The sequence below is a fragment of the Cygnus olor genome, chromosome 20, assembly GCF_009769625.2.
Source record: "Cygnus olor isolate bCygOlo1 chromosome 20, bCygOlo1.pri.v2, whole genome shotgun sequence".
NCBI lineage: Eukaryota > Metazoa > Chordata > Aves > Anseriformes > Anatidae > Cygnus > Cygnus olor.
The window spans coordinates 10,411,259-10,438,513 of record NC_049188.1 but is presented as its reverse complement, the minus strand read 5'-3'; the positions used below and the strand labels follow the sequence as shown (position 1 = coordinate 10,438,513).

Sequence of the window (27,255 nt, the reverse complement as noted above, 5' to 3'; positions counted from 1 at the left end):
CCAGGAGCTCTTGGGGGCCTGGAGATAAGAGCATCCGAAACGGGGATTTCTGCTGAGCTGTGCTTACACTGCCGGAGCTGGAATTTCTCTCGGCTCGGATATCTGCTGGGGTGCTGCATGGACGTGGTTTTCGTTTAAGCCGTAATCAACCACGGTTCACAAAACGTTATCCCCATGGGAACTCTCCCAGTTCTGTGGGCCAGTGCAGCTCATCTCATCTCAGTGACTTTGCACTCCCCTAGCCCTGCCATAAGCTTTCCAGACATAGATTTATCCATATCTTCTCGTGGTTTCTTGCAGAGGACTGTCTTGATGTATTATGCTTGCCCATGGGTTCCCCACCACTGTCCTGCCTCAGTGGGGCAGCCAGCGCGGAGCCTGCAGTGCCAGCTCCTGCTTCACGCAGAGGATCAGGCCCAGCACCAGCCCTTCTGGCAGTCAGCATTTGCCTGGCCCCAGTCCTGGCACCTGGGGAAGCACTGACCCAGCTGCAAGCCCTGGTGATGCAGCCTGGGGAGGACACTCTTTCTCTGCATGTTTTTAAGCCAAACACAGCTCCTGAAATCAATATAGGAGATTCCCCTGCAGCCTGAGGAGCCGTCCTTTCCACATTCTTTCCTGGGACCTTCAAAGGAGCTGAGGAATCCAATTCCCACTAATTTGCTTTGAAAATACCAAGCTAAAATTGTAATTATGGCACATGGCATTACAGGCGAGGAAAAGAATCCACCAGACTTCAGGTACTTTGTTCTCCTAAGATATGAGCGTTGATGATTAAGACTTACAGTTTAAACAATATTATGTTGCTTAATGTTGGAAGGTGTTCCTACGATTAATGAAAATTTCATAGACTGACTGGGGAAGAAAGAGACCATTTTATGTCCCATACCAGATGGCCTGACCCAGCTGCTCACTTTTTTCTTTGAACTGTGATTCTAATGACTTCTCTGTCCTTTGAAGTCTGGCTCTGTGCTGTCGAACCAGATGTATTTGCATGATAGTAGCAGAGCATGTTTAACAGTTGCGGACTTGTGATCTTTTCCCTCATGGCCACTGCAGGATACTGCGCAATGGTTGCTCTTGTTCCGGGTTTTTGAGGGGCGAGCAAATGTGAAGGCTTACTAGGTGCTGGTAAGATGTGTCTCCATGTAACAAATTCAGAGAAATTACTCCCTAAGCTCTGGTGAAGAGGAATGACTTCACCAGCTCTGCCTTTGGTTGCTTTATAAACTCATGTGGTGGTTTCAGTCACAGATTTATTAGGGCCTCACAAAAGCAGGGGCTGCTGTCAAAACACAAATTTCAGCAGCACTTTAAAAACAAAGGACAACGAGAAAGGACGAGCTTTAAATATGTATTAAGAAGCTTTCAAAATAATAAATCACAAAATAAAATGGTGACAAAAGGAACAAAACCAAAAACGGTCCCCGAGCGTGGGTTTGGTGGAAATTTGCGCCAAGCAGAGCTGGGAAGGCAATGCTGACATTCCTGGCTTTGAAATGCCAAACCCACAGCGGCTCTGCCGAGTCCAGCAGCACCCAGCTGCGTGTATCAGGGTGCACCTCCCGGCAGCGCTCGCTGCCTGGCACAAGCCCCAATTTCGCTCATTTTCACACCAGAACCACTCGGTGAAGACCCCCTCACAGAGGCTCTGCCACGGCGAAGGCGGCCACGGGCTCCTCGCCGTCACTTTGCCTCCCGGAGCACTTGGCAGCAGCGAGCGGCTCTCCGCAGGGCGACGGCTAGGCCGGGAGCTCTGTCAAGTCGCCCTGTCGCGACGTGAACACGCGATAACGACATTAACGCGTGGTTCTGCCTGAGGTTTTACTACCTACAAAACGCGGACACCCCCCTCTGGGGCAGTCCCGACCGCTCCGGGCCGGGTGCGGGCGGGCAGTGCCCCCTGCCGCCCCGCGCTGCCCTCAGAGGCCGCCTCCCTCCCCATATCGCCGCGCTCCTCCCGCCGCCGCCATTTTGCAGCCTCCCCTCCCTCCTTCCCTCCCTCCCCGCCCGGCCGCCATAGGCGCCCCGGAAGGGCCCGGCGTTGCCATAACGCCGCCGCCGGGAGGGCTCAAGATGGCGGGGCCGGAGCCGGGCGGCTCGTTCCGGCGCTGCCTGGCGCGGCTGGGCGCCCTCCGCCTTCAGCCCGGCTCCGAGCTGCCCGCGGGCGGCCGCCGCACCGAGCTGCACCTGCTGTTCGACCAGCTCATCTCCGAGAGCTGCGGGCCCGCCGCGGCGCCGGGGCCCAGCCCGCAGGTACCGGGGCGCTGCGCTGGGGGCGCCCCACGCGTGGGCGGCGCGGGTCGTCTCTGAGCTTCCCTGTGTTTTTTTTTTATTTTTATTTTTTATTTTGGGTTTGGCCATCGTTACTGGCCTTGGTTTTGCCCTGCTGTCCGCTGTTTGAGCGGCACTGCTGCGGTTTGGAGCCGTTTAAGCGATGAGCGGGGGAAAGGGAAGGCTCCCAAGTGGGAGCTTCGGGCGGCTCGTCAGTTATCCACATATATCGGTGTTGGGGTTATACTGGCTGTGAGATCAAAGTCTTAGCCGGTGATGTGGTTTCCACCCCAGGTTTGTCGTCTCTGAATAATAAACTTACGCTTTCTTTTCCAGGATGTTTGTGCTTTGCTTGTCCAAGCCTGCCAGCTGGTTCATCTCGATCAGGCGCATCTCGTCAGCAAAGTCTGCCAGCTTATCTATCACTTACTTAACAGATTTCAGGTACGGAAAGTTTGGCCATGTCTCTCTGTTCCCTCTGTGCTACCTTCCTACCTCCCCACTAAGCTAGAGAGGCCTTTTCTTTCTTTTACGGAGCTGTGGAGCTGGCCTTTGTGCCAATTCACTTGGATTTTTGTTCTGTTGTTCCTTTACCTTTAGCTGAGGTTCTGATCTGTGGCTCTAGCATGGCTGACAGCTTCCTTGTGTAAAAACAGCTCCCGGTCATAAGTAATACACCACAGGAAATACTCCTGGTTATAAGACATTTGTGTGAATTTATCCTTTTCTTAATTGTAGCCTGATTCTGTGGTGATATGTAACTGTAACAGCCAGATTACACAAGTCTGTACCCATTAAGAGGGTAGATATATTGATCTTAACGCTACAGGATGATGTATTTTACTTGACCGTAATCCTTTTCTGTTATGGCAGGTGACATTTGATGAACAGAACTTGAATTTTCTTCTCTCCTACTGCATCTCTGCTCTTAAGCAGTGCAGCTCTTGGACGCATGTAGAAATCCTGCAAGCTTTAGCAGCTCTTGTTTACAATAACGGACCTAAATGCCAGAAGGTAGGTTTACAAACTAGGAGAAACTAACCAAGAAAAGCTTGCAACCTCCGCTGTTTCTTCTTTTTTTCTTTTGGAGAGCAGGGGAGGGAAGTGGAAAACGTATCATGTTCTCAAACCACTGTACCTTTTAGATTAATATTAGACCCCATTTAAATTGTGCCTGGTATCTGTGGAAAAGTTGAATTTCAGGTGTGTTAGGTGTATATTGTAACAATCAGTAGATGACAAGATTCTTCCCATGCTGAATGATGCTGTACCTGCAGGCTGCAGCTGTAGGGACCATTTGGGATCTGGCTTGAGCCAAAGGCACACTGTGAAAGAAGGGCACCTGACTCAGCCTGCAGACTAAGCCCCCTGGTTTGTCTGTGTGTCAGGCAGGAAGAACGTGGGGAGCTTTGAATTGCACATTACTCAGCAGGCTCCATTGAGGATCCGGAAACTTATCCCACAGCCAGATCAGGTCTTTGATGTGCAGTGGACTCAAAGCCACTTCAAAGTTGAGGCTCTCTAGTATCAGTCCTGGGCTTGCATGAAGCTCCTTGTGGCTGCGGTGTGACTGAGAGTGGTTGATATGTTGAATACTCTTGGCAGTTTGCAGAGCAGTTTCTGCTGTTTGTCTGGAGCACGGGGTAGTGATGCTAGCGGTGTTGTAGCTGCCAGCTTGCGTGGGTTTGTAGCCTAGAAAACTGCAGCAGTTTGGTGCAGCAGTTGTTACTAACTTAGCTTTATGTCTGGGAAGAAGGCATAAATTGTGACTCAGCCTGAGCTATGCTCACGCTCAGTACTTTTTTAATACAAAATAGGAGAGCTTTGGAAATGCACATCATCTGCTCATTTTGGTAAACATAATCTGTCTCTGGAATTTGAAATTGCAGCTGACAACTCTTTTTTTTGTAGCATAGATATATTTAACTACCAGACAAAAGAGCCATCGGGCTGAGGGAAGAGCATTGACCCCTAATGACTTCTGCTGGTTTGTTTCAGTATCTCCCGGATTTGCTGGGCAAGACGGGACTCCTGGTGCAGTTCAGTGATTCTGCTCAGCCCAACACGGAGCTCAGGACGGCAGCACTACACAGCATGGCAAACCTGTGTCTCAGGTGCGTACCAGCCTTTGTGGGTGGTGGAGTGGATGCCTTAGAAGATGTACATCTGACAGCACGGGCAGCTGGTCTGCTCTGTCCGCACTAGGAACGGCAAATGTGGGACCTGTAGGCTGTAGATGCTTAAACTTGAAGTCTAAAACGTTAGTGCTCCAAGCTATTGTGCCCTCTGCGGATAAAACAGTGAACTCTCAGACTTCTGGAAATAGCGTTATTGTGGGACATCTTTAGGAAAGAAAAGAAAGTGTTTTGTCTGGTCCTGTGGTAATTGCTGGGAGGTTGTGAGACCTCCATCCTTGGAGGTGCTCAGAACGTGAATGGATGTGGTCTGGGGCAGCCTGCTGTCATCGGCTGTGCTGTGGGCAAGGGGCTTGGAGTAGCTGATCTGCAGAGGTACCTTCCAACCTCAACGATTCCGTGATTTGAATTTCAGGAAAATCACTTGCAGTATTAGGGCTGTCCTCTGAATGTTATCAAACGTGCTTTGGTGGCTTGAAGTAACTAAAAGTTTTGGAAACAGATGCTTAGGAATCCATTAAAAAAGAATTTGCTTAATTACTTTAAAGCTACTGCAGCAATGGCCAACTTTTATTTTATGGTACTTATGGCAGCAAAGATTTAAGTGATGCAATTTTCCTTTCTTCCTACGGTAAATCAAGAGACAGATTATAAAGCAATGATTTGTCTCTTGCTTTTATTTTAGTGTGCCTGGACAGCCATACTTGGATGAGTCCTACCGAAGTGTCTGTTTTCAAACTTTTCTAAGTGTTCTGCAGTCTTCAAAAACCTCTGATGTAGATGACATCACCTTTTGTGTGGTAAGTGTGAGTCTAGGATACTCTAATCAGGAAATTGTGCTGCTGGAATATTGGAATTTTGGAATATATGAAATTTGGAATGTTTTCAACTGAGATTTTGCTTAAATAGACTTTTTTTTTTTGTTTCACTTTAACAGGATATTATAAATAACTGTCAAAGTAACTATGTTGAGCAAAGCTTTAACTGCCTAGAAGGTCACTTGAGAGATGTGAATCTTCAGTGTTTTGGGAAGGAAAAGTAAATAATTCTGTGCTTTTTGCTTTCAGTTGCTACAAAATGCGCTGAAAGGTATCCAGTCGCTTCTAAATGGTGGGAAGATGAAACTAATGCAAGCTGACCAGCTTGGATCTCTTCTTGCAGTATTAAAGGTAAATACTGAGATAGACACTGGAAAGTGTGCGTTCCAGTTGCCTGTTGAGTGCAAAACAGTATGGGAAGATGAGGAAGAAAGAGCAGAGAAGCCTGAGTGTGGGGGAAAGATGTAGTGTGAGATATAAAGAAAAAAGCATCGTGTTTCTCTCACAGCATCTTAACTGCAGTTCCTACATAAGAATGTGAGAGGAAGATGGGAGGCCTGTTTTTTTGAACCTACTTAAAGTCCTTCTGGAGATAGCTGTTACATAGCATGGGGAGAGGCAAGACGTGGAGGGAGGCTCACAAGGCAGAGGGAAGAGTGGTGAACGCCTGAGGAAATATACAGCAAATCTTTGTGTGTCAAAAAGGAAAAAATGCTAATATTTCTGTTACTCTTCTAGAAGTGTATGTTTCACGGCCTGCCAGGACTGAGCATAGAGGTGCCTGCAGCCTTGTACCCAGCCCCGTTACCTCAGTACGACAAAAGGTCGCCTGTCAAGCAGGAGCAGCCAGAGCCGGCCGCCTCGAAGGCGACAGGGGTAAACTGAAATCGTACTGCTCCTCCTGCGTGCTCGTGTGCGTGTTTGTTGAGGTTGTATGGAGGTCGTATGTTACCTGATAAGGTATTAGTGGCTAATGGTCTCTTTGCATTTTGGGCACGATACGTTTTTTTGTTTTGTTTTGCTTTAAAGATATTGGTTATAAATCTCTGCACTGTGAATCAAATCGCTTTGTGAACTCGGGTGACAAGAACAAATGGCCCTGCAGAGACTGGTTTTCTAGACTTAAGCTGTGTGCATCAGATATTTGTCTGTAGCCAAGAATTCTTGGCCTGCAGACGTGGAATTGATGCTTGCAGACTAGCCAAAGTTTTTTATTTTGTAAATTGCATTTTCTCTCCTAACATCTGCACAGTCATTTTGACTTTTTCTAAGGGAAGTCAAGTTCACCTAGAGACTGATACTTAGAGACTGATTTTCTTTCTTTTTTTTCTGCTTTTCCTCTCCTCCCTAGCTGTTCTGTTTAATTCTTATACAGGTTATTATTTAACCCTGTAAATTTTTTTTTCCCCTTTAATGTCTTTCAGATAATTGGTAATCCAAAGTTCGGTAGTCATGTTGACTCATTTCTTTTTAGATGTTAAATAACTACTATAAATCCAAAAGAACTGCAAAAGCACTGGCTGTTTTTATTAATTTCTGGGTGAAATATATTTTTCAAATAAAAGTTTTCTGTTGAAAATCTTTTCTTTTACTGATAAAGAAGCCAAAGCTTAATTTTTGAGGCTATTCAGATATAAACTGCTTACTTACACTAGGATGTTAGTATATTGATCTTACTGTTGTTACTAATAGGCAGAATTTGCAGTCTCTCAGATATTGATGGTGTGATTTTTTTTTAGATATGTACAATGTGGTATATACATTTTATTGCATTTATACATGCAATATTGTTGCATTGAGGATGCTAAATAGCTGTGATAACTCATAGTTAAACTAAATTTCATCTAAACATGTTTAGAAACTAAAACTGTTATGTTTTGATGTACTTATACAAAGAGTTCAGTATAATAAATCATGCCCTGCTTTCGTCTGGATTAACAATTAGCTTTGTTTTCAGATGAGATCTTTTCCAATAGTAAAAGATTTACCACTATGAAACATTTGCACATCTTTATAGATACTACTTCAAATTTTTTTTAAAAATAATCTATTTTTTAAAAAAACAGAACCGAAGAAAAAAGTCCAAAGGGAAACAAAAGAAAGGAGAGTTTGCAGAAGAAGGAAGAGAAGATTTGTGTGACACAGGAAAGGAATCGATCCGTGGAGTTGACATGCTGAAACTGCGCTTGGGGGATGCACAGAACAGTAGTCATTCAGATCCTAAGACTCTTGCATCAGATGCTGCATATGTGCCTGCTGGAAAGGATCACTTATCTTCACATTGTACTAGCTGGAAGAGAATCAGCAGCAGTGAGTCAGAATATTCTGATGCTGAAGGTGGAATACAGAGCAAAACGAGGTTATTGTTGTTCGTGCAATCATAAAGATTAGTAGCAAGTAGTGCTGTTTTCATAACAATTTAAGTTTATCACATTAAATCATCCCTTTTGTTCCTGTAGATCTAGTACCAATTTTGCATGTGTGCAGACTTCCTTTCAGAGGATTCCAGTGCTTTGTTCTTAATCAAAACTGTTGAAAAAATCACTTTTTTCCTTTTCTGTTTATGTTGTGGTACAAGAAAAATGGAAGGCTGTAATTAATATTGGCTTGAAAGTAAACTTGTCCTTTCTATTCCCGGTTTTGATCTAAAATACTTCACTTACTGCTTTTACAGCTAGCCACTAACATGAAAGAGGTGAAGTCCATTACTTTTCACTGCTGCTATTCCATTAATCTTTTTGCTTATTTGTTTTTAAGGTCTTATCAAGCCAAAGTTCGTCAAGGGGCTCTAGCCTGTTTCCTCTCTACTATCAAATCGATAGAAAAAAGAGTTCTTTATGGCTACTGGTCAGCGTTTGTTCCTGATGCACCTGGCATTGGCAGCCCCCAGTCAGTGTCCCTGATGACTATTGCTTTAAAGGACCCTTCTCCAAAGGTTAGACAGTTTTGAGTAGATGAAGCATTGTATTTTTCAAGTATTAATCTTAAGTTATTAATCTTGCATAGTAGCAATGTGATACTCATCATGTGCTTGAGGTGATCATTCCAGAAGGCCTGTGAGAAAACAGCGTTTTCTCAAAAGATCTGCTGTGGCTAACAAAAACGTTTTATCATTTCAGACACGTGCCTGTTCTCTTCAAGTTCTCTCAGCCATTCTGGAAGGTTCGAAGCAGTTTCTTTCTGTGGCTGAAGATGCTAATGATCACAAGAGAGCTTTTACACCCTTCTCTGTAACTATTGCTTCTAGCATCCGGGAGCTGCACCGCTGCCTGCTGCTGGCCCTGGTGGCAGAATCGTCTTTTCAAACGCTAACGCAAATCATCAAGGTAATTGCACTGTCAATGTTTCAAGCGCTACCCAAGAGCTGATATTGGTCTCTAGATTTTTTTTTTCTTTTGAATAAAGATTGCAAAGAAGTTCTTGTAGCTGTTGAGGACCAAGGGGGAAGAGGGACAAATACTGTCATCATATCACAGAGCTTCAATGACCGAGTCTTTCTACAAAGGCCTAGGGTCTCTTTTCTCTTCAGTGCAGTTCTCTTGTTCTGCATTTCTTTCGTGTATTCTTTTTTTGAGGTGAATGAGCCTGTGTGATGATTGTGAAGACTTACCCTGCCTTTGAGACTTGAATCCAAACTGCCATCTTAAGAAGCAAAAGTTTTCCATGGGCGATTGAAGTTTCTTGGTCTTTATGCCAGGTCACAGTACTTAAATACCTGTTGTAGGAGCCAAGTTTGTAACCAGATTTCAAAGAGCAGCTAACTGGGTCATTTTTTTTCAGGTGCCCTCAGATACTTAGCTGTCTAAACGGCCTAAATTGCAAATGTAAGAACGAATGTATTGGAGGCCAGGCTGACGTTGTAACCACCACTCCATGTGTGTTTTTATGTGTTTCAGTGCCTTGCAAATTTGGTTTCAAATGCACCATACAGCCGTTTAAATCCTGGGTTGCTGACAAGAGTCTGGAACCAGATAAAGCCATACATTTGTCATAAAGGTTTGTTCTGTATACCTGGGGCCTCTTTGCATGTTATTCCTTAATTCAACGTTGGTTATTATGCAATATTATAAATACATAACTAGAGGTGGCACCATCAAATTATATGTTATGGTCTGTCTCATTTGAAAATGTCTGAAAAAAAAAATGCTGAGGTATCAGTGAGATGCTAATGGGCTGGCTTTCTCTTCCCCCTCCCTGTTCTTTCTTGCAGATGTTAACGTTCGAGTTTCTAGCCTCACGCTATTAGGGGCTGTAGTATCTGCCCAAGCACCTTTACCAGAGGTGCAGTTACTTTTGCAACAGCCCAGTTCTTCAGGGCTAAACAGTAGTGGTAGTGGAACCCCTCATCGTTTTAATTCTTCTGAGCAGTGGAGAAAAGCCCTCCCCTTGGAAGGGGAGTCTCCAGATAATCCAGTGGGATGTATGTGTTCAGAACCATGCTGGCTTATTCGTCTCTGTATTTCCATCGTTGTTCTGCCCAGAGAGGATTCCTGTTCTGACAGCGATGCTAACTTTCCATCTGGGAGCGTTTATGAACCCTCTCCTGTTCGACTGGAATCCTTGCAGGTGATGATGAACAGTTAGCTTGTAAAATGAACAGCCTGGTACAATATCAAATTGCCTCACATCAGCTGAGTCTCGTGGGTTGCCTTTGTTTTTAGCTTGCTCAGTGAGATCAGGTGACGGCATTTGCTAGAGCAGCATTTCTGATCTGTTGTGGCTGAAGGAGCAGTAGCATTTTCATTCTATGCCTGTGGCCGCAGCAAAGCCCTCCCAGAGTAAAGCTGCAGCAGTGAGTTCTGCCTGATTTTTGCTACCTTTATTATTTTTAAATATTACTTGGTTGTAAGTGCTGGCATCTGGTGAAAGCTGTGAGTTTTCCCCCATGCAAACTCCTCTGTACAGAATCTAAATTAAAGTTTTGCTAGAAAACGGGGGTGGGAGTCAGGGGAGTGGTGTTGGAAACCTTGCAATTGATGAACAGAGTGGGAAGAGCTGCAGGATGATGCTGCGTGGCTAAAGTACCACCTGTAAACATTGAGGCTTGGCCCTATTTTTCTTCACATAACCACAGAAAACAATAAGATTTTATAGTGTGTATCCCAAGGGTCTCATACTTTTTCTGGAACAACGGATATTTGTTAAATCCAGCTTCACAGAACACAGCAGCAGTATTGCAGGGGATGCAGAATGTATTACTCTTATAGACACTCTTGCTTATTTTTTTTTGCTACAGGAGACCTCATTTAACTTACGGTAAATAATTCATTGTGTTGCTACCCAATAGTGCTTTTGTGGCTCTTTTTTAAACAATATAATGGAATCGGAAGGTTTTTAATTAGCTCTACTCTCCTAGAAGTTGTTCTGTAAGGTGTATCTGTTACATTAGACGTCAGTATATGGTTGCTGTGTTGGTTTTCCTGTTAACATGCTGCCTGTGTTTCAGTTAGTTTGGTTTAATAGAAGGAAAAAATGCTGAATTGAGTTTATCTCTTGGTTTTGTTTAGGTATTGGCTCTTCTTGTGAAAGGGTATTTCTCTATGGCTCAGACCTATTTGCTAGAACTTGGAGAAGTGGCTTGCAAATGCATGGAAGAAGTGGATCCATCCATTCAGCTTCATGGAGCCAAAGTAAGAGTCTGAGGAAACACCAATATTATTTTACCGAGTCAGTTTTGCCATTCGGTGTGCTTTGCAAATACAGATGAGTAATGCTGAATATTCAGAGTCTGTATTTTTCACGTAGCAGCACTTTGTAATGAGCTGGTGCCTGCTGTAGCTCTTCGGAAATGCAGCACCCTGCCACTTTGGGAAGTGCACCTTCTACTTCTAGTCTTGAATTCTTAACGGATGTTTGGTCTGTTACCCAAAAGAAATCTCAGAGAGATTTCCTCTTTGCTGAGCAATTTGTTATGCTGCTTTAGCTGGGGACTTTATGTAAGAAAGGCTTTTCCTCTAATTTCTTTGCTAGCAGGGACAGAATAGAGTCCAAATTAATACTGGATCTCGTATTTTTGTTCCTTGGGTAAATAAGTATAGTCCTAGGTAAAGGTTACTGTAGTTCTGTGGTACGTGAGTCATCCTTGATGAAGATCTAGCTGCTTTCTGTTTCCTTGCAGCTTCTGGAGGAGCTGGGCACAGGTATAGTACAGCAATACAAACCTGATTCAGCTGTTGCCCCTGATCAGAGAGTACCGGTCAGCATGGTAAGTGTGTGGGCTCCCTCTGAGATTGCACTCGGAGCTTCCTTTCTTGAATTCCCTGCAAAGTTACTGGCATAGGAACAAATCAATCGCAGGAAAGCAGAACAGGAGTAAATACCTGCAGCTTTATAGGCACTGGGATGTACGATTGCTGTAGACCTCCTCCGTTATTTTGGCATTTATTTTAGACTGTAGGCAAGTGATCTCTTTACGCGGTATTAACAATGCCTCTACCTTTCCTCACCCCACTTCTTCCTGCCTGATGTAAGCCAGGAAGCTGGAAGACCAGTACACGCTTTGCGTGTGTCATTACTGCTACATAAAACCTAGGTGTAGATGTATAGCTTTATGGTGTTCTGTGAACAGAAGGTAATTTTAAAAAGTTATTTAGAGTATACTAAATCCTAAGCTTGTCACCAGTGACCCTGCAAGCTGGGAAACACGTCCAGTAGTAGTGGTTTCCTGTTACTTGTTGTGAATGGAGATTGTCAGGTAAATGAAAATACCCAGCTTTGTGGTTTCAAGAATGGAATCGTACTTCTGCCTAATGCAATAGAAGTGGGCGTATCCCCTTGAGAAGGAACAAACACAACTCAGCGAATAAGTACTTTACAGCGGTACTAAAATATCTTAAATACTTTATTCTGGATGTTAATTATTTTAGGGTTCCAAATAGTTGTAATCACTTTCATGTGTGATTTTGCTACCTGCTGTAAGTATGTCTTCTAAATGATTGTAGAAAAAGACAAACTGTTATAGAACTTAGGCATAATTGCTGAGTTTTAACAGGTAAACCTGTCTGCTTTCTTCTGCAGGTTGTCACTTTCTGGACTATGATGTTAAATGGCCCTTTACCTGGTGCTCTGCAGAATTCTCAACATGCAACTCTTCAGACGAGTGCCTGTGATGCTCTGTCCTCCATCTTGCCAGAAGCTTTTGGCAGTCTGCAGGTAACGGAGCACTTCTATAAACTTGGCATTTTTACCTACTGAGACTTTTTTCTTGTCTGCTAGATTGTAGTAATATAAAACCTTTATATGGAGAAGGTAGGGAAGCCTTCTGGAATATTTCTTGCGTTCTGAACAAGCTGTGGCTATTGAAGACTGGAAAAAGCAATGTTGAGAGTAATTAGTCTCACAAACCAATTAAACTGCGGGTCACAGAAGCTTTTTGGCCCTGCTGTGAATACTCAACCTTGGCTATTGATGCATGGGATGGAGGGCAAGAATTTCATCGCATGAGGGAGCGGTGAAGGGTTGCTATTTTGCTGGTTAAGCATTTGAAGAGAGAGCTGAGCTAACAGCCGTGGACTGATGTTCACCGATTTGCATGCAAGTTTTTTCTTTTGGATGGCTTTTAAAACATTAAACTGCAGTGTTTGCCCTGGCAGAAGCAAACAAATATGCTGGCCCTCCTCTCCTTTTGCAACATGAAATATGCTTCTAAACATGAAAGCCTTGGCAGCGTACCACCACTGCATTGTGCAGCTCCTTTTATGTCACTGTGCCCTTCCTGATGGGGAGTACTCTGCCAGATCTCATTTGCCCAAGAATTGCTAGTACAGCAGTATCTCTGGTATTCTCCGTCTGGTTTCTCCAAGTACAGCGTGTACTTCATCGCTCTGTACTTTGATCTTGTACACTCTCTTGTCCCTGTGGTCACGTGGGGTCAAGTCAGTGCCCACTCTGACCCTTTGCTCTGATGAAACAAAGATCTTCGTCGCGGTTTGGTGAACTGGCAATCTGTCCAGGATGAACTTAATCTACCTTGTTGTCCTTGTTTATGAAGTGACAGGAGAAAGCAGCTGATCCAGGTTGTTTTACCTCTGATGGGCCATTTGCCTTCTGCGTTTGGATGATAGATAGTATTTTGATTCCTTCATGGTGTTATCTAATAGTAACAAGACAACTTCCTGGAAGTGTTGTGGCTTTCTGTGTGACATCCAGAAATGCCCGTCAGTTTACCTTGAAGAAAAGAGTACACTCTGAATGGTAGCTTCTATAGATTCCATGTATTGCAGTCTTTCAGAGTATTTGTCAGTTGTCTTTCTCTGAGATTTTTTTTCAGTTTCTCTCTGTTGCCACGACTGCTTATCATTTCAGAATGACCAGCAGGTCCTGTGCATCACTCTGCTGCTCGGCCTGAACCACAGTGAGACCCCACTGGTAAAAGCTGCTGCTGCACGTGCCCTTGGAGTCTACATCCTCTTCTCTTGCCTTCGTCAGGTCAGAACTTGTTTATTTTTCTTATTTTGAACTGTTTTAGAATGGATTTGATAAACCACGAGATACGGGACCTGAATTTGTTTGCAATGGGTTGGCCCTCCTTCTTGCTTTCGGTCTTTGGCATATACAGTTCTTCTTTGCTGTCTCTGTTTTGGCCCCCGCCTTGTGTGGTGAACAGACTCAGTGCAGTTCTGTGTGAGATGAAGCAGAACCCAGAGTGCCTCCTAAGGGAACACAAAAGGAGGTAGGTCAGGATCTTCCCCAGGCTCTCAGGGACCAAACTGAGAGGCTAGGTTGGCATGAAGGAGCTGCAAGAGATGAAGTAGAGCTGGGAAGAAGGGAGCAGCTATATGCCTCTCTAGGGTTTAACTAAAGTATTTAACGGGAAGGGGCTTCAGTTTTGCTTAAAACTGACAAGTAAAGCTCATTTGGAGAAAAATGCTGATTAGCTTCCACAACAATTTGATCTTAGCTTGGTTGGGTTAGTAGCTTTTTTTGCGATGTAGCCTTAAGTGAGTGATTTTAACAAAAACAAATTATGTGCTAGCTGATGCTGCGATTTTAGTTCAAATGTTTTGCAAGAAAAATCCTTTATTGTAAGCAAAGAAATGAAAATGAAATGTAATGTACCATAGAAGAGAAAATTAAACAAGCAGCTCAACAAGGAGTTTGGTGAAGCAATTACTTTCTTAACATTGGGATTTGATGAGTATAAAATTGACAGTCTAGGTAATTATGTTAAAATCCAAAGTAACTAAGCACCAATGGAATTAAATTATACAGTGAAACCTTTCAGCAAAAGCTACCTAGGAGAGTGGTGAGCTTGGTCGCCATGGTGGTTTAGACTGTTAATTAAAGATCAAACAAACCTGTACAGAAAGCACCGTAAACACATTAAAAGTTCTTGCCTAAGAAAGAATATGTTAATAGAGGCAGTCTGTGCAGATCTCATTTTCCCTAGAAGGGCCAGATGTGTATGTTACTAAGGAAATCACGCAGATTTTTAAAACTTTCTAATCACTTTTTTTTTTCTTTTATAGGATGTGATGTTTGTGGCAGACACAGCAAATGCTATTCTGAATTCCCTCCATGACAAGTCTCCGAATGTCCGTGCCAAAGCAGCCTGGTCCCTGGGCAATCTTACAGACACTCTGATTGTCAACATGTACGTCAGTGGGCTTTGGCCCACAGAGGTCCTCTCAGTGCCTTTATTCCCCTAGCAAATACAGGGCAGGTAGTATCAAAAACACAAAATCTGTGGTCACTGTGTCAAAACTGAATGCTTCTTTGTAGCCACTCTTCAGCATGGGTAGAGGCATGGCCTGTGTTACAAATATCCCATACCCAGCTGAGGTCAAGTTCAACTTCACTGCTTGATTTTTAGGTCTTTCTAATCATTAATTCTAGTGTATGCTCCAAGATTACTTTTCAGTTTTTTTTTGTATGTTACTTTGTGTAATTGCATGTTCCCTGGTTGCTTTACTTTAACATACTACAAAAGTATGATTAACAAATATTTAACACTTCCTCGAGCCAAAGACTGGAGGACGCCCAGCCCGCTGTTACATTTTTAACAGGAGAAATAGTTATCATATATTCCTGCTAATGAATTGCCTCTGAGCAATTCATTGCCCTCTGTCTTTTATTACAGACGTAATGCATTGCTAACAGGCTTTCTTGCATTGATAGCTTGGTTTTAAATTAATAAACATAGTGGTCACATGTAGTAAGGTCTGCCTTACATATTAGCCTTCTACAGAGTGAAGGTTGTTCAAATGACTTTATAAAGGATTGTATCCCATCTTTGAGAGTGGATTAACTGAGCCGGTCTTTCACAATGTAATCCTTCTCCCAGGGAAACAATGGGACAGAGTTTTCAAGAGGAATTTTCTGATCTCCTCCTGTTGAAAATGTTACGGTCTGCGACTGAAGCATCCAAGGACAAAGACAAGGTATGAGGGGAAAAGAGGGTGGAGGATTGTGGTGCAGTTAGCTCTTACATTTTCATTTTTAAAAAAGGCACCATTTACTTGCTTTTAGGGCATTCTGCCCCAACAGACAGTGAGCTGCAGGTCAGCATCCTCTCCTGAGGGTCGATGCGTGGGATGTTTCCCATGTCTGTGGCCTGCAGGGCACTTGGTTTTGTACTTGTCCACAGTGTGAGGATTTTTAATTCTTTCGGAACGATCATTTGCAGAGACTGATCTTTCTGATGGTATTTAAGTTACATCTGGAAAGACACCAGCTTGATTCCAGATGGATTCCTCGTTGACTCTGTGCATGATCATGTAGCAGGCTGGACAAAGGCTTTGCCCCTAAGCTAAAAGCCAAAAGGCTTTTGTGGGAGCTTTTTTCTTCTTTTTTTCCCCCCTTCAGGTAAAGAGCAATGCAGTCCGGGCCCTTGGGAATCTGCTTCATTTTCTTCAACCGTATCATGTGGCAAACCCCAGATTTAGGGAAGCCATCGAGGAATCTCTTCAGGCCCTCATTTCTACTGTTCTGAGTGAGGCCACCATGAAGGTGCGCTGGAATGCTTGTTACGCGCTGGGGAATGTGTTTAAGAACACTGCCTTGCCACTGGGTGAGTAGACTGGTTCCCCGGCTTTGGATTTGTACAGCAGGTTGTGGTTTTAATTAGACAGTCTGTGTTACAAATGTGCTGGGGAAGAGGGGAGAAAGCAACCTGAGCTGAATCATGTTGTCATATCCAGAAGTATATCTTTCCCAGAGCTCTAGCCAGTGAAGTAGGCTCAGATCCTGGAAGTGCTGGTACAGTCATAACTGTGCTGTATTCAGTCGGATCTGTCATGTTGGAGAAGAACACGTTTACAGCTGTGATTAGATGCAAAGTGTTGCTTTTCCTCTTACAAAACTTCAGATTAACTTTTCTAAAACTATTTTCTTTTTCATAAGCCCCGCTTCTCTCAGTAGACCAGCATAAATACAGTAAATGTAAGCCCATTAAATATTTTAGAGATACGTTTACAGTTTTGTCTATTTTGAGTGATTGAAAAGGGTTTGTGTTGTTGTGGTGTTTATTTTTATTACTATTAGGAGAGGCTCCTTGGACCACACAAGCATATAATGCGCTTTCCTCAGTAGTGAAGTCATGCAAGAATTTTAAAATCCGAATCAAATCAGCCATGGCCCTCTCCATCCCTAGCAAGAGGGAATGCTATGGACCCACTGAGCAGTTCTGCCAGATCTGGGATGCCTTGGTGGAAGCCTTGCAGAAAAGTGAAGACACTGAGGACTTTCTGGAATTCAAGTACAGTGCCAGCCTCAGAACACAGATCTGCCAGGCTCTGCTTCACTTATTAAGTCTGGCAAAGAGCACGGACCTGCCATTAATTTGGAAAACCATAGCAGAAAATGGGGATGCAATCAGATCCTATGTCTTGCAATATATGAAATCTGGAGTTGAAGAAAATGAAGCAGGAACGCACACAGACTTGTGCGAGGGAGAGAGAAAGTTAAAAGGAGCTATTGAACATCTCAATGGGATAGAGAAACAGGTGGAGGGCAAAGCTGGCGTAAGAGTGTGTGTTTACCTAGAAGGTATCTTGACGAACCATGCCAATGCCACTGAGTTAACAAAGACCTAAGCAGGAACACCTGTTTCAGTGGCCAGTAACTTGCACATCTGATTGCACACAGAGAAGAAACACACTGCTTGGAATGGTGCAGGTCATCCAAAAGAGAAGATTCCTGTTGTTGCTGTTAAACAGTTTGTTTTGAACTTTATTCATTCATAACACCTCATAAAACATTTTTTTTTTAATTTTTGTTTTGAATGAACTCTTGAAATCATCCTCACTTGGTTTTGTTTGTACCTGTTATGATGTTACCACTGGGGAAACAAATGTCCTTTCTTTGTATGTTTTATAAAAACAGCCTCTTCTATGAGCTTATCTGAAAGCGTTTTGTTACTATTGCTGCTATATTCAAAATCACATTTGTAAAGGGAGGGATCTGGCAGAATTTTGTTTTTCTAAGCACTGCAAATTTTGCCACTCTTATGTCCCTGCAATAAACCCAAATATGCCAATATTTGAATAACAGCTTAAAGCAAACATGCTTTGCCTTTAACTGTCTATGCCTGGTGTCTTACACCTGGCCTCCCCCTCCCTGCTGCCTTCGCTCATCCTGTCTTCCCAAACCTCAGCTCCGTGGCTCCAGGTGGGTGGTACTGCACGACAGAGGCCAGAAAATTCAAACTAGCTCCTCTGGGCTGATCAGAGCCTGGAGTTCTGACTCTTAAACCAGTGCTACGGTGGGGGTCTGTCGCCTTTTTGTGGGATACGTTGTGATGTTCTAAACCTCAGGTGGCTTTGCGTGTGCTGCTGGAGTTCTGTCCCCTTCCCCTTCCTTCGGGATTATGTGACTTACTCTGTTTGATTTGTGCTTACTGCACTGATAGCCGGTGGAGGACGGAGCTCTGTGATGTTGCCAGGGACAAATCAATACCTCCAGGAATTAGCCCGTCTGTGAGGCACTTGGAGAGTTAAGTGCCTCTGCTGTCCTAACCTCTGCATGGATGTTTGAACAGAGTTCAGTGCAAGCCCTAGCTGTCATAAAAGCTCTTTGGGATACAGAATTTGTCCGCTTTGTTTCTTCCATCCTTGCTCTTGCCACAGGTTTCAGTGGGCCTCAAGTATTTGAGTATCTGAAACCCCTTCAGATTAATGGAGTCGCGTCTAGGAGCCTTTTTCGCTGGGTGTGCCAAGAAGTGAGTGCTCCTCCCCGTGCAGCAGGAGCAGTCCCTGTGCTTTGAAGTGCTGAGCAGCAGCCTGGGCTGGAGGGCTGAGGAAGAGTGTGCTAGAGCCTGCACTCTGCAGCTGTGTTTTGTCAATGTTGAAAACAGGAGCGTGGCTGGATTTCTTGCCAAGGTTTGGTGGGAGCCCTAGCGCTTTGTTTTTTATTAAAAATTGTGAAGTTTGTCTGCATCCTGAACCACCTCATGGCATCGGAGACATGGGCTTGTGCTCTAAGCAGCCCTGTGCGGGCAGCAGGGGCAAAGCAAGAGCTGGAGCATCCCACCTGTGCATGTAAAGAGCCTTCCAGTGGGAGCTGGGGAGGCACCTGCTATGGGAGGGCGGAGCAGCTGCAAGGATTTGGGTCTAATTTCTGTGGGTAATGGCTAAAAAGCTGCTGTGTGGGCTGGGCAGGGGCATGGGTCCCTTTATAGGGCTTGATTATAGGGCTCAGCTGTGCCTGGCCTCAGCCCCTCGGGCTGTCCTTGGCTGCTGGTGGGACCTGTGTGCAGCCCTGAGGGTGCTGGAGCAGAGCTGGGTGGTTTCTCCTGCTGGATCCCGCTGCAGTCAGAGGTCAGTGGTGGCTCGGTGCGTCCTTTCGTGTCTTCTGGTGCTGTGGTGAGGGTCCCGCTCGCCCTGTGCCGCCTGCTCCCTGTTGGTCCTCGACCGGGGCCTGGCAGAGCACGAGGTGCTTGGTGCCGGCAAGAGGCAGCACCTTCCCCGCCCTGGCCAAGGATTTATTGTCCTGCCTCTTTACTGTTGTGTTTACAAGCCAGGCGCTTTATATGTTTTCCTATGAATAGTTTCAAGGAGAAGGCAATTACCTTATCACATGCAGCATGATTTACAGCCAAGGTGGCAAGGGACATTCAAGCGCCACATCGGCTCTGTTTGAAAGACAATCCTCCGCTCTTCCGCACGGGGTCACCGGCTGGGGGAGAACAAAGGGGCTCCAGCACCCGGCCCCGCCACGGGGAGACCTCCTGGGGCTGAGCCCCTTGGGACCTCCTGGGGCTGAGCCCCGTGGGCTCTCCCAGCACGAGGAGCTCTCCTTGCCGTGCTCCAGGAGCAGCGACCCAGCGAGTTCAAAGCTCGGCTTGCAGCTCAGGCTGTAAAGCTCCCCCTCCCCTTTATTTTTTTTATTTCTTTTTTTTTTTTTTTAATTGTGTTACCTGGTAAGTAAATACGCAGCTTCCTGCCCCAGAGGTTGCACAGCCCCGCGTGGCAGCGGGCACCTCGTGGTGGGACCAGGCCAGGGGCGGTCCTGGTCCCTTGGCAGGCCGAGCTCCTTGCAGGCAGCCTGGGCTGCGTGTGGAGCAGCCGTGAGGTCTGTGCCGGGTTCCACCTTCACTTTCAAGTCAGAATTTTTTTTCTTCCCCCCCCCCCCCCCCCCCCCGCTAACTGCCTCATGACCGGCTCAGAGCAAAGCAAGCCCCTCAGGTGTTGCCTCCTGGGTGCAAGTGGCGGTGGTCCGGCACCACGCGTGGCAGAAGGGCTGCAATGGGTGGGTGCTGGCGGGGGGCACCCTGCGTGTGCCATCGCGCCTCGGGCTGGTCCCAGGGGGTGCCCACGGGGGTGGCGGTGGCCGCAGCGCCTGGGGGCCATCGCTGCCCCCTCCCAAGGCCGGGGTCCCCGCAGGCAGTGCCCGGTGCTGGACAGAGCCGGGAGCAGGGGGTCGAAGCGTGGCCGGGCCGGGACCCCCGCCCGGAGCCGGGCTGCGGCCCCCAGCACCGGGGTCCCCGCAGGAGCGCCCAACGCGGAGCCTCGGCGACTGCTTCAGCCCCTCCGTTCCCACAAGCCGGGGGGCGGCCGGAATGGGCCCCCCCCGGGCCGCGAGGTGGCGCCACGGGCACGAGCAGCGCGGCCACGGGCAGCAGCCGGGGGGGGGTGGGGGACACGGGCGGGAGCCGGGGACCGCCTGCGGGGTGCATGAGGGGCGTGGGGGTCCCCCCTTCAGGGGCATGGGGACGCGTGGGGGTCCCCCTTGCAGGGTGTGTTGGGGTGCGTGGGGTGCAGGGTTCCCCCTTACTGGGCACGTGGTTGTGCGGGGGGGGGGGCCCTTTGTAGGGTGCACGGGGTGCAGGGTCCCCTGCAGGGTGCAGGGGGTGCGGGTGCTGCTTGCCCCGTGCCCCCCCCCCCCCCCCCCCCGGAGGTTCCTGCTGGGTTCCACGCTGGGCACACCACGATCCAAGCGGGGCCGCTGCGAGGGCGCAGGCGTTTTCCTCCGTGTAATAAACGGAACCTTTCTTCTCCCCGTGTAAAACCCCGGGGTGGGGCAGATCCTTATCACCAGGGCCCCGGGGATCACGAGCACGGGGCGGCAGGAAGGCACCCGCGAGGCACCGGCTGCGGGGTGCCACCAGGATGCCCCTGGGGAACGCGGGTGCTCCGCGAACCTCCTGGCCCGAGAGCAGGAGGGCTGCCCGTGGCCGCTCCTCTCCCGGCAAGGGGAAGGGGGGTTCTCAGCCCCTCCGTTGGTCCAGGGTGCCGGGGTGGTGGGGTCTCAGCAGCAGTGCCAAGCACCGCGGGGCACTGGGGCTGTGGTAACGGCACGGCGCGCACCGGAGGCAGGGGTGACTTCCAGTGGCGGGGTCAGAGGGAAGAGGCTGATCCTCAGTTCACGCCCGCTGTCTCTCCTGTAAAAAATGGCTCCGTGCTATCTCGCAGGCCGTCCCTCCCCGGGACCCGCTAATTCGGTGATTTTTATCCTGTCTGTTTTTCCTTTTCTCCCTCTCTGCCCCGCTGCAACCTCTGTCAGTCCTCCTCGGGGCGGCCCCGGGGTCGCCGCTGATGGATGGCCCCCAGCAGGAGGAGACCCCGAGGCAGCCGGGACCCTGGGCACGGGCAGCGCCAGGAAGGGCTCGGAGATCCCCGAGGAGACAAGGCCACATCTCCCTGTGCCGCCCCTGCACGCCGGGAGCCCTCGCTGCCCTGGGGGGTCCTGCAGCTCCCCGGGAGCCCAGACTGGTATTTCAGTCTAGACATGCTGGCATTTTTTCGGTCCCGCAGATTTCCGCGATGGCCCAGCGGCACGCCGGGTGCGCTGGCACGGGGTCTGTGCCAGGTGGGGGTTCTGCGGGGGCAGAGGCGCCGGGGGAGACACGGAGAGGCCACGGGGGGCCAGGAGATGGAGCGACCAAGGAGCCCGGTGCCCGCTCCCCGCCGCCGGCTCCCTTGGGGGCAGGAGAAACGTTTGCACTGAGAGGGGAGGGGGGGAGAAAACTATGCGAAATGTGAAATTTGCTCATAAAAACAGGCTCGCTGGATGGGAAACTTGCCGCATCTTGCTTGAGCATTGGCCCGGGCCGCATGGGACCGGGGACAGGCTCACATGAGAAGCTTCACTCCACAGCCGCTGCCCCAGTGCGGCCGCGCGCCCGGTGGGGTTGGGCTGGGTAAATTCTGCGGGGAGCCCGGCACGGTGCTGCTGGAAACGCCGCGGTGACTCAGGGGTCAGCACCAGGCCTGGCGGCGATGCCAAGCACCAGGAGGCCACTGCCATCGGCCCCAGGACGGTGCCATCGCTCGCCACCTGCCCCAGTGTGCTCCGGACCCTCCCAGCTCCCAGCCCCAGCCCCGGGCCCACGGACAAAGGCGGCTTTCAGGGACCCCGCGGGGCCGGCCTTGCTTGGGCGGCCTCTGAAATGTGTGAAATTCGGCTTTCGCCGGGCTTCTTCCTGAAGCGGAACTGTTCTCAGAGAAACATTCCCCTCCGCTGGCCCTAATGGCTTTTCTCTGTGCGCCCGCATTAATGAACGCGAGGCCCAGCCTAATCGGAGGGAAGCCATGCAAGTAATTGCTTGAATTTTTAATTCGGGGTTATGATAGGGGAATCAAAGTCACGCTGCAGCCGCCGAGGCCGCCGCGGTTCCGCGCCATTGACCGCTGCAATTTTCTTTTGATTTTTGTCCTCCCCTCTTCCCCCACGGCCCGGCACGGACCCCGCTGGGGGTCGGGACCCAGGGCCGCCCCCGTCCTGGGGAGAAAAGTGTCTCGGGTGGGCTCAGTGCGTGGCCGGGCTGGGGCCCCCCTTGGAGGCCTGCCGAAGTGTCCGAAGTGTCCGCAGTGTCCTGTGAGCAAGTGTCCGAAGGGGTTTGCTTGCCTTGCAAAGCCTCACCTGCGCTTCACCGCACTGCCCACGGGCCGCTGGGGTTTATTTTCCTTTTTCCATTGCGGCCACGCTCATCCTCAGCCCAGAGCCCCTGCCCGCCCAAAGGGGCACCACCAGCGCGTACCAAGGGGCTGGTGACATGGGGACGGAGCAGCTGTGGTGGGCTCGGGGGCACCCAGGTACTGGGGCTCAGGTTGGGGGGGCCCTCGGTGCTCCTCCAGCATCCCCCGGCGGAGGCACGGCGCGCGGTTGCTTTTGTTTTCCCAGCAAACAACCCCTCCTCCCGCCCTGGTTCCAGCTCGCTTACCTCCTCTTTGTCTTAAAATTAATAAAAAGTCAGCGGAAGAGGGGCTGCTCAATAAAGCAGAATGGCATGTTCAAAATGTGTGCCCCGCGTGGGGAGACAGCGCTTTGGGAAGCAAGGATGCCTCCCTGCCCGGCGCGGGGTCTCGGGACCCTGCCGTGATGGTGGGACTGCGCCGAGGCTGGGCTGTGCCGCACACCACGGGGCCGCTCAGCCACACTCGGGGCCAGGGCTCCTCTTGGGGAGCCTCTCGTACATGGGCTCAGCCTCGTGACCCCATGTTTGGGGTTTGGGCCGCTGTTGTGGTGTTCTTTGTGCCGCGATTCCTCGGGAGATAGCATTGTTTGCTGTGACACGTAAGCCCGGTGACAATATGCAAGGGCTCTGGCACTGATTTCATTTGCACTGCTCCGAGCTCTCCTAGCTCGCCCCGGTTTCAATGTCTTTTTATAGCCCAGCAGAACTTGTTTTGCTGTACCAGTGAAGCATAACCCGAGTGTGGGCTGGGAGCTGCAGGGGACACGAGTGTAGTTTGGGATGGGTGCTCGGTCACGTTCGCACCCACCCGTGCCACCGAGGGTCCCCGCTCCCCCAGGGGTGCTCAGCTGCGGCGCCCACCTCCAGCTCAAGCCTTGGGGAGGCTGTGGGAAGCCCCGGGGCTCCAAAAAGGAGGGTCCCAGCCCTGGGGACCCCAGGAGAGGGCAGGGGACACGTGGCCGGGCTGCGAGCGCGGTGCAGTACAGGGGGATGCCGAGCAGTGCCGGGGGGGGGGGGGCGGCTGCCTGCGAGGGGCCGGCAGCGCCGCTGTGCCCCCCTGAGAGCACCAAAGCCCCTGCGAAGGACAGGGGGGCGAAGCTGGATTATGAAAGTGTTTCTTTGCTTTGCTTTTGAGAAAGGAGAACTTCAAAGGGGCCCATTTATCACTAGACAAAGAGAGTCGCGAGTTATTTGCAAAGTGTAAGGGAGAAGCATTAATTATCGGAGTGCAGACAAACGCTGCTGCCGGCTGTCCCCCTGCCCACCCCTCTGGCACCTCCCCGTGCCCGCGGGCTCGCACACGCGGCCGTGGCCCTCCTGTCACCGTGTCCCCAGCTCGTGCCTCGCCACCTCTCCACGGTGGCAGGCGGGGTCCCCGCTGCGAAGCACCTGCACGGCTTCCAGCTCAGGGCTGTGGGGCTGGGGGATGGAGGGGATGTCCCCCGTGGGCACACCCCGGGGTCTTGCCCGCCCTGTCCCTGCGGCTCCAGCGCCAACGCTTTGCCAAAAGGCCGAGGGCAGCGGGGCAGGGAGCAGCCTGCAGCGGTCCCCCAGCCCTCGGTCCTGCCCCGCTGCTCCCCTTGGGAGAGGCAAGGCCGTGGTGGAAGCCAAACCCAGCCAGGGGAGGGTTGGTTGCAGGTCCCTGACCCTGCTCAGAGTGGGGCGTGCGTGGGTGGCACCAGGATCGTTTCTGCGCGCTTGACCTGGTGCCTGGCTCAGCACCCCCTCGGCCACCTCCGCTCCCCTCATCTGGCTCGGTGGCGTCAGGGTTTGCTCTGTCCTGGGGACCACGAGCACGCAGCTGGTGGCCGGGCTGTGACAGGGGACAGGGAGGGGGGATGAGGACATCAGGTAGGGCTCAGTGCGGAGCTGGGCACACACCAGACCCCTCCGGCTGAGCACCCTTCCCAAAAGGGAAGCAGGAGCACACAGGCGGCTTCATCGTCCACCTGGGAAGGAGAGGATGGGGAGTGAGCAAATTTACCTCTCAACCCAAAGCGCCCGCAGCCCTGGGTGCCCCTTGGAGGGTGGCAGCGGTGCCTGTGCCACCGTCCCGGTGGCTGCCACCACCTCTGCACCTCTCCACCGGCCAACGGGGCGGGAGCGAGCGCTGGCGGCCGCGCTGCCCAGCGCCGGGCAGGGCGCACAGCTCTGCCTTTCATGTCTGAGCCCTCCCGAAACCACAGCTTCCCCTCGCCGCTGCGCGGGGATCAAACGCGGGTCATATTTAATAAAGGTGGGGATGGGAGAAGGCTACAAAACATTACGTCACCCTCTCTGTGGGGGAGGCGGAGGCAGGCAGGGAATGCGAAAATCTCGGCGCAAGTGGGGGCAGAGGAGAAAAAATATCAGCGAGGGGACTTAATGGCCTTGTTTTGGTGGGAACTCTTTTGCCCACTGCCCACGAGGTCAGAGGCGGTGTGTCTGCACGCGCTCAGGCGTTAAATGAAACTGTAAGAAAAAATGAGAGGCATATACAAAATGCGTAAGCGCGTCCATGGCAGAATTCCCCTGGCGCCCTGTGAGTCACGGCGCTGCGCCCGGCTCTCCCGTCGTGTCGGCATGGGAGAAATCCCCGCCCGGCGGCGCTGGGGACCGAGGACGGTCCCGGGGGCACAGCTCCCACGTCCCCAGGGTGAGGGTGGGCGCGGGGCTGTGCCGGGGGGCCCCCAGCATGGCACGGCCGGTCCCCCCGCCCGGCCCAGCCGTGAGACGTGGTCACAGGGTGCCGGGAGCAAAGTCCCTTGTGCCACAGCCCTGCCCACGCCCGACCCCATGGGGCTTCAGGCTCCAGCCCGGGAGCCTCGGTGGTGCTGCAAACGTTGGGGGAGCGGGTGGCGAGGCTGCCAGCCCCCCCAGGCCACCCTGACCCTCCTGTGGCACACAGGCTGGCTGCAGAGCGGGTGGTTTCAGGGGGCTCGCTGGGCTCACGGGCACTGAGCGGTGTGGCCAGCTTGAAAAAGTTGTGTGCAGGATGGCGTAGAGGTGGCCACGGAGCCAGGCTGCAGCGGGGAGAGCTGTCCTCTGTTCCCAGCCCCGGTCACCTCTGCGTGAGAGCTCGGGCTGATGCTCACACCGGGCCGGTGCCTTCCCCTGGCTGGGAAACTATGTGCTCCCAGCCCCGCGGGGCGCCCGCCGGCCCCCCGAGCTGTAATGACCACGATCTTCTGCTGAGAGGAGTTAATGAGCTGTGCCGGACAACGATGGGAACGGGCCGATTGCAATTGCAATAAGGCTCCTGACACCGCTCGGAGGAGCTGGGCGTGGAGGAAGGGGGAAGAGCAATAGGGTGAGAGAGATGGACCAGAAAACAATATCCACTTCATTAGCCAGGTGCCTCCAAATGTGTGGAAATAGGACAAGGTCCAGGTCACCCACTGTGACAGAACATTATTATCATGCGATGCCATGAAGCTGTGCAAAGACCAAGTCAAAGCTCACTAGCCCACTTGAAAGAGATGAGGGGACCTTCCCAGAGCCTGAGCCAGGCTGTTCCCAGGCCGGGTCGGGGTCGTGGGCAGGCGGGCACAGCCCCGGGTGGGTGCTCAGCACGGCTCCTCCACCGAGCTGGAGCACCAGGTCTAAGCCCAAATCCTGGTGATGAGAGTTTGGGATGGCTAGTTTGGGATGGTTTGGGGACCTGCTAGGTATGTCCCAGAGTAGAATGGAGTGGGGGCAGTCACCCAGTCCCCTGATCCCTGCACCCTGCAGAGCCAGGGAGGCTCCCGCAGCCGGGTGCTGAGCCCCTCGGAGCCGCCCTGAGCAGGGCTGGCACCAAAGCGCTGGGTCCCAGCGAGCCCGGGAGCCTGACCTGGCCGCAGGCTCGCAGCGGCCGGGACGGGTGCAGAGGTGCTGCCTTCGCCTCCCGCGGCCGCGCAGCCCCGAGCACGTGGGAGCAGCACCAGGCAGGGTCAGGGAAGGTGCTCGGCCAGGCGTGGGCTCCGGGCTGGAGCTGGAGCTGGGACAGGGCTTCTGGGGGGGTTTCAGTCCTCCCTTCCATAGCTGTGCTCAGCGTGCTGCGAGCCTGCGGAGAGACTCCGCAGAGCCATGGCGCACACATCCGCCAGCCGCCTCCCAGGCACGCAGTGAGGTTTCCTGCTCCATCTGGGGACACCCTCGACCCCCAGCCCTGCTGCCCCCGGCCCTTGGCTGCCAAGGTGCTGCGCTGCCCTCCTGGCCCCCCACTCCCAGCCCCAGGCTGCTCCTGCACCTTTGCGGCCAAAGCCACCCGATGGCCTCGTCCCCCGACGCACCAGCGCAGCTCCCAACGTGCACGCTCCTGCAGACGGGCACAGCGTGTTCCCGGCTGTGGGGCTTCTCCTTTCCCTCCTCCTGTCTCTGCTGGGAGCCAGACGGTTCCCCAGAGCATTTTCCTGGTGGATACCAGTGGGGGCAGAGCCCCCTGCTATGACTTGGGGGCTGCCAAGGCTTTCTGGGACTCCCGGGGCCCTTGATGTAGACGGGCAGCTACAGCTTTGGGGACCCTGCAAAAATCTGAATCTGGGCTGGAAATGGTGGGATTGGAGCCCTCATCCTCTGCAGGGGCTCACGTCCAGGTCCCAGCCAAGCCAGAGCTGGAGGGACCAGGCTGACAGCGCTTCGGTGGGGCTGGGGGTGACAGGCAGAGGTCTGGGACATTGCCTGGTCCTCCCTGCGGGGTCCCAGAGCCCAGCAC

General features: G+C 50.8%; 1 protein-coding gene across 1 annotated transcript; it reads left to right on the top strand.

Annotated features, from left to right (window-relative positions):
* Positions 1-1,998: 1,998 nt before the first annotated feature.
* HEATR6 (HEAT repeat containing 6) lies at positions 1,999-17,560 on the top strand. Its single transcript, XM_040532275.1, has 20 exons — positions 1,999-2,256; positions 2,611-2,718; positions 3,148-3,288; positions 4,273-4,388; positions 5,095-5,209; positions 5,477-5,578; positions 5,966-6,103; positions 7,294-7,586; positions 7,985-8,162; positions 8,347-8,553; positions 9,124-9,223; positions 9,438-9,793; positions 10,735-10,857; positions 11,346-11,432; positions 12,245-12,379; positions 13,532-13,654; positions 14,695-14,819; positions 15,510-15,606; positions 16,031-16,235; positions 16,709-17,560. Exons 1-20 carry the CDS (start codon positions 2,077-2,079, stop codon positions 17,257-17,259), a joined length of 3,480 nt encoding a protein of 1,159 aa, XP_040388209.1. The 5' UTR covers positions 1,999-2,076; the 3' UTR covers positions 17,260-17,560.
* The last annotated feature ends 9,695 nt before the right edge of the window (positions 17,561-27,255 follow it).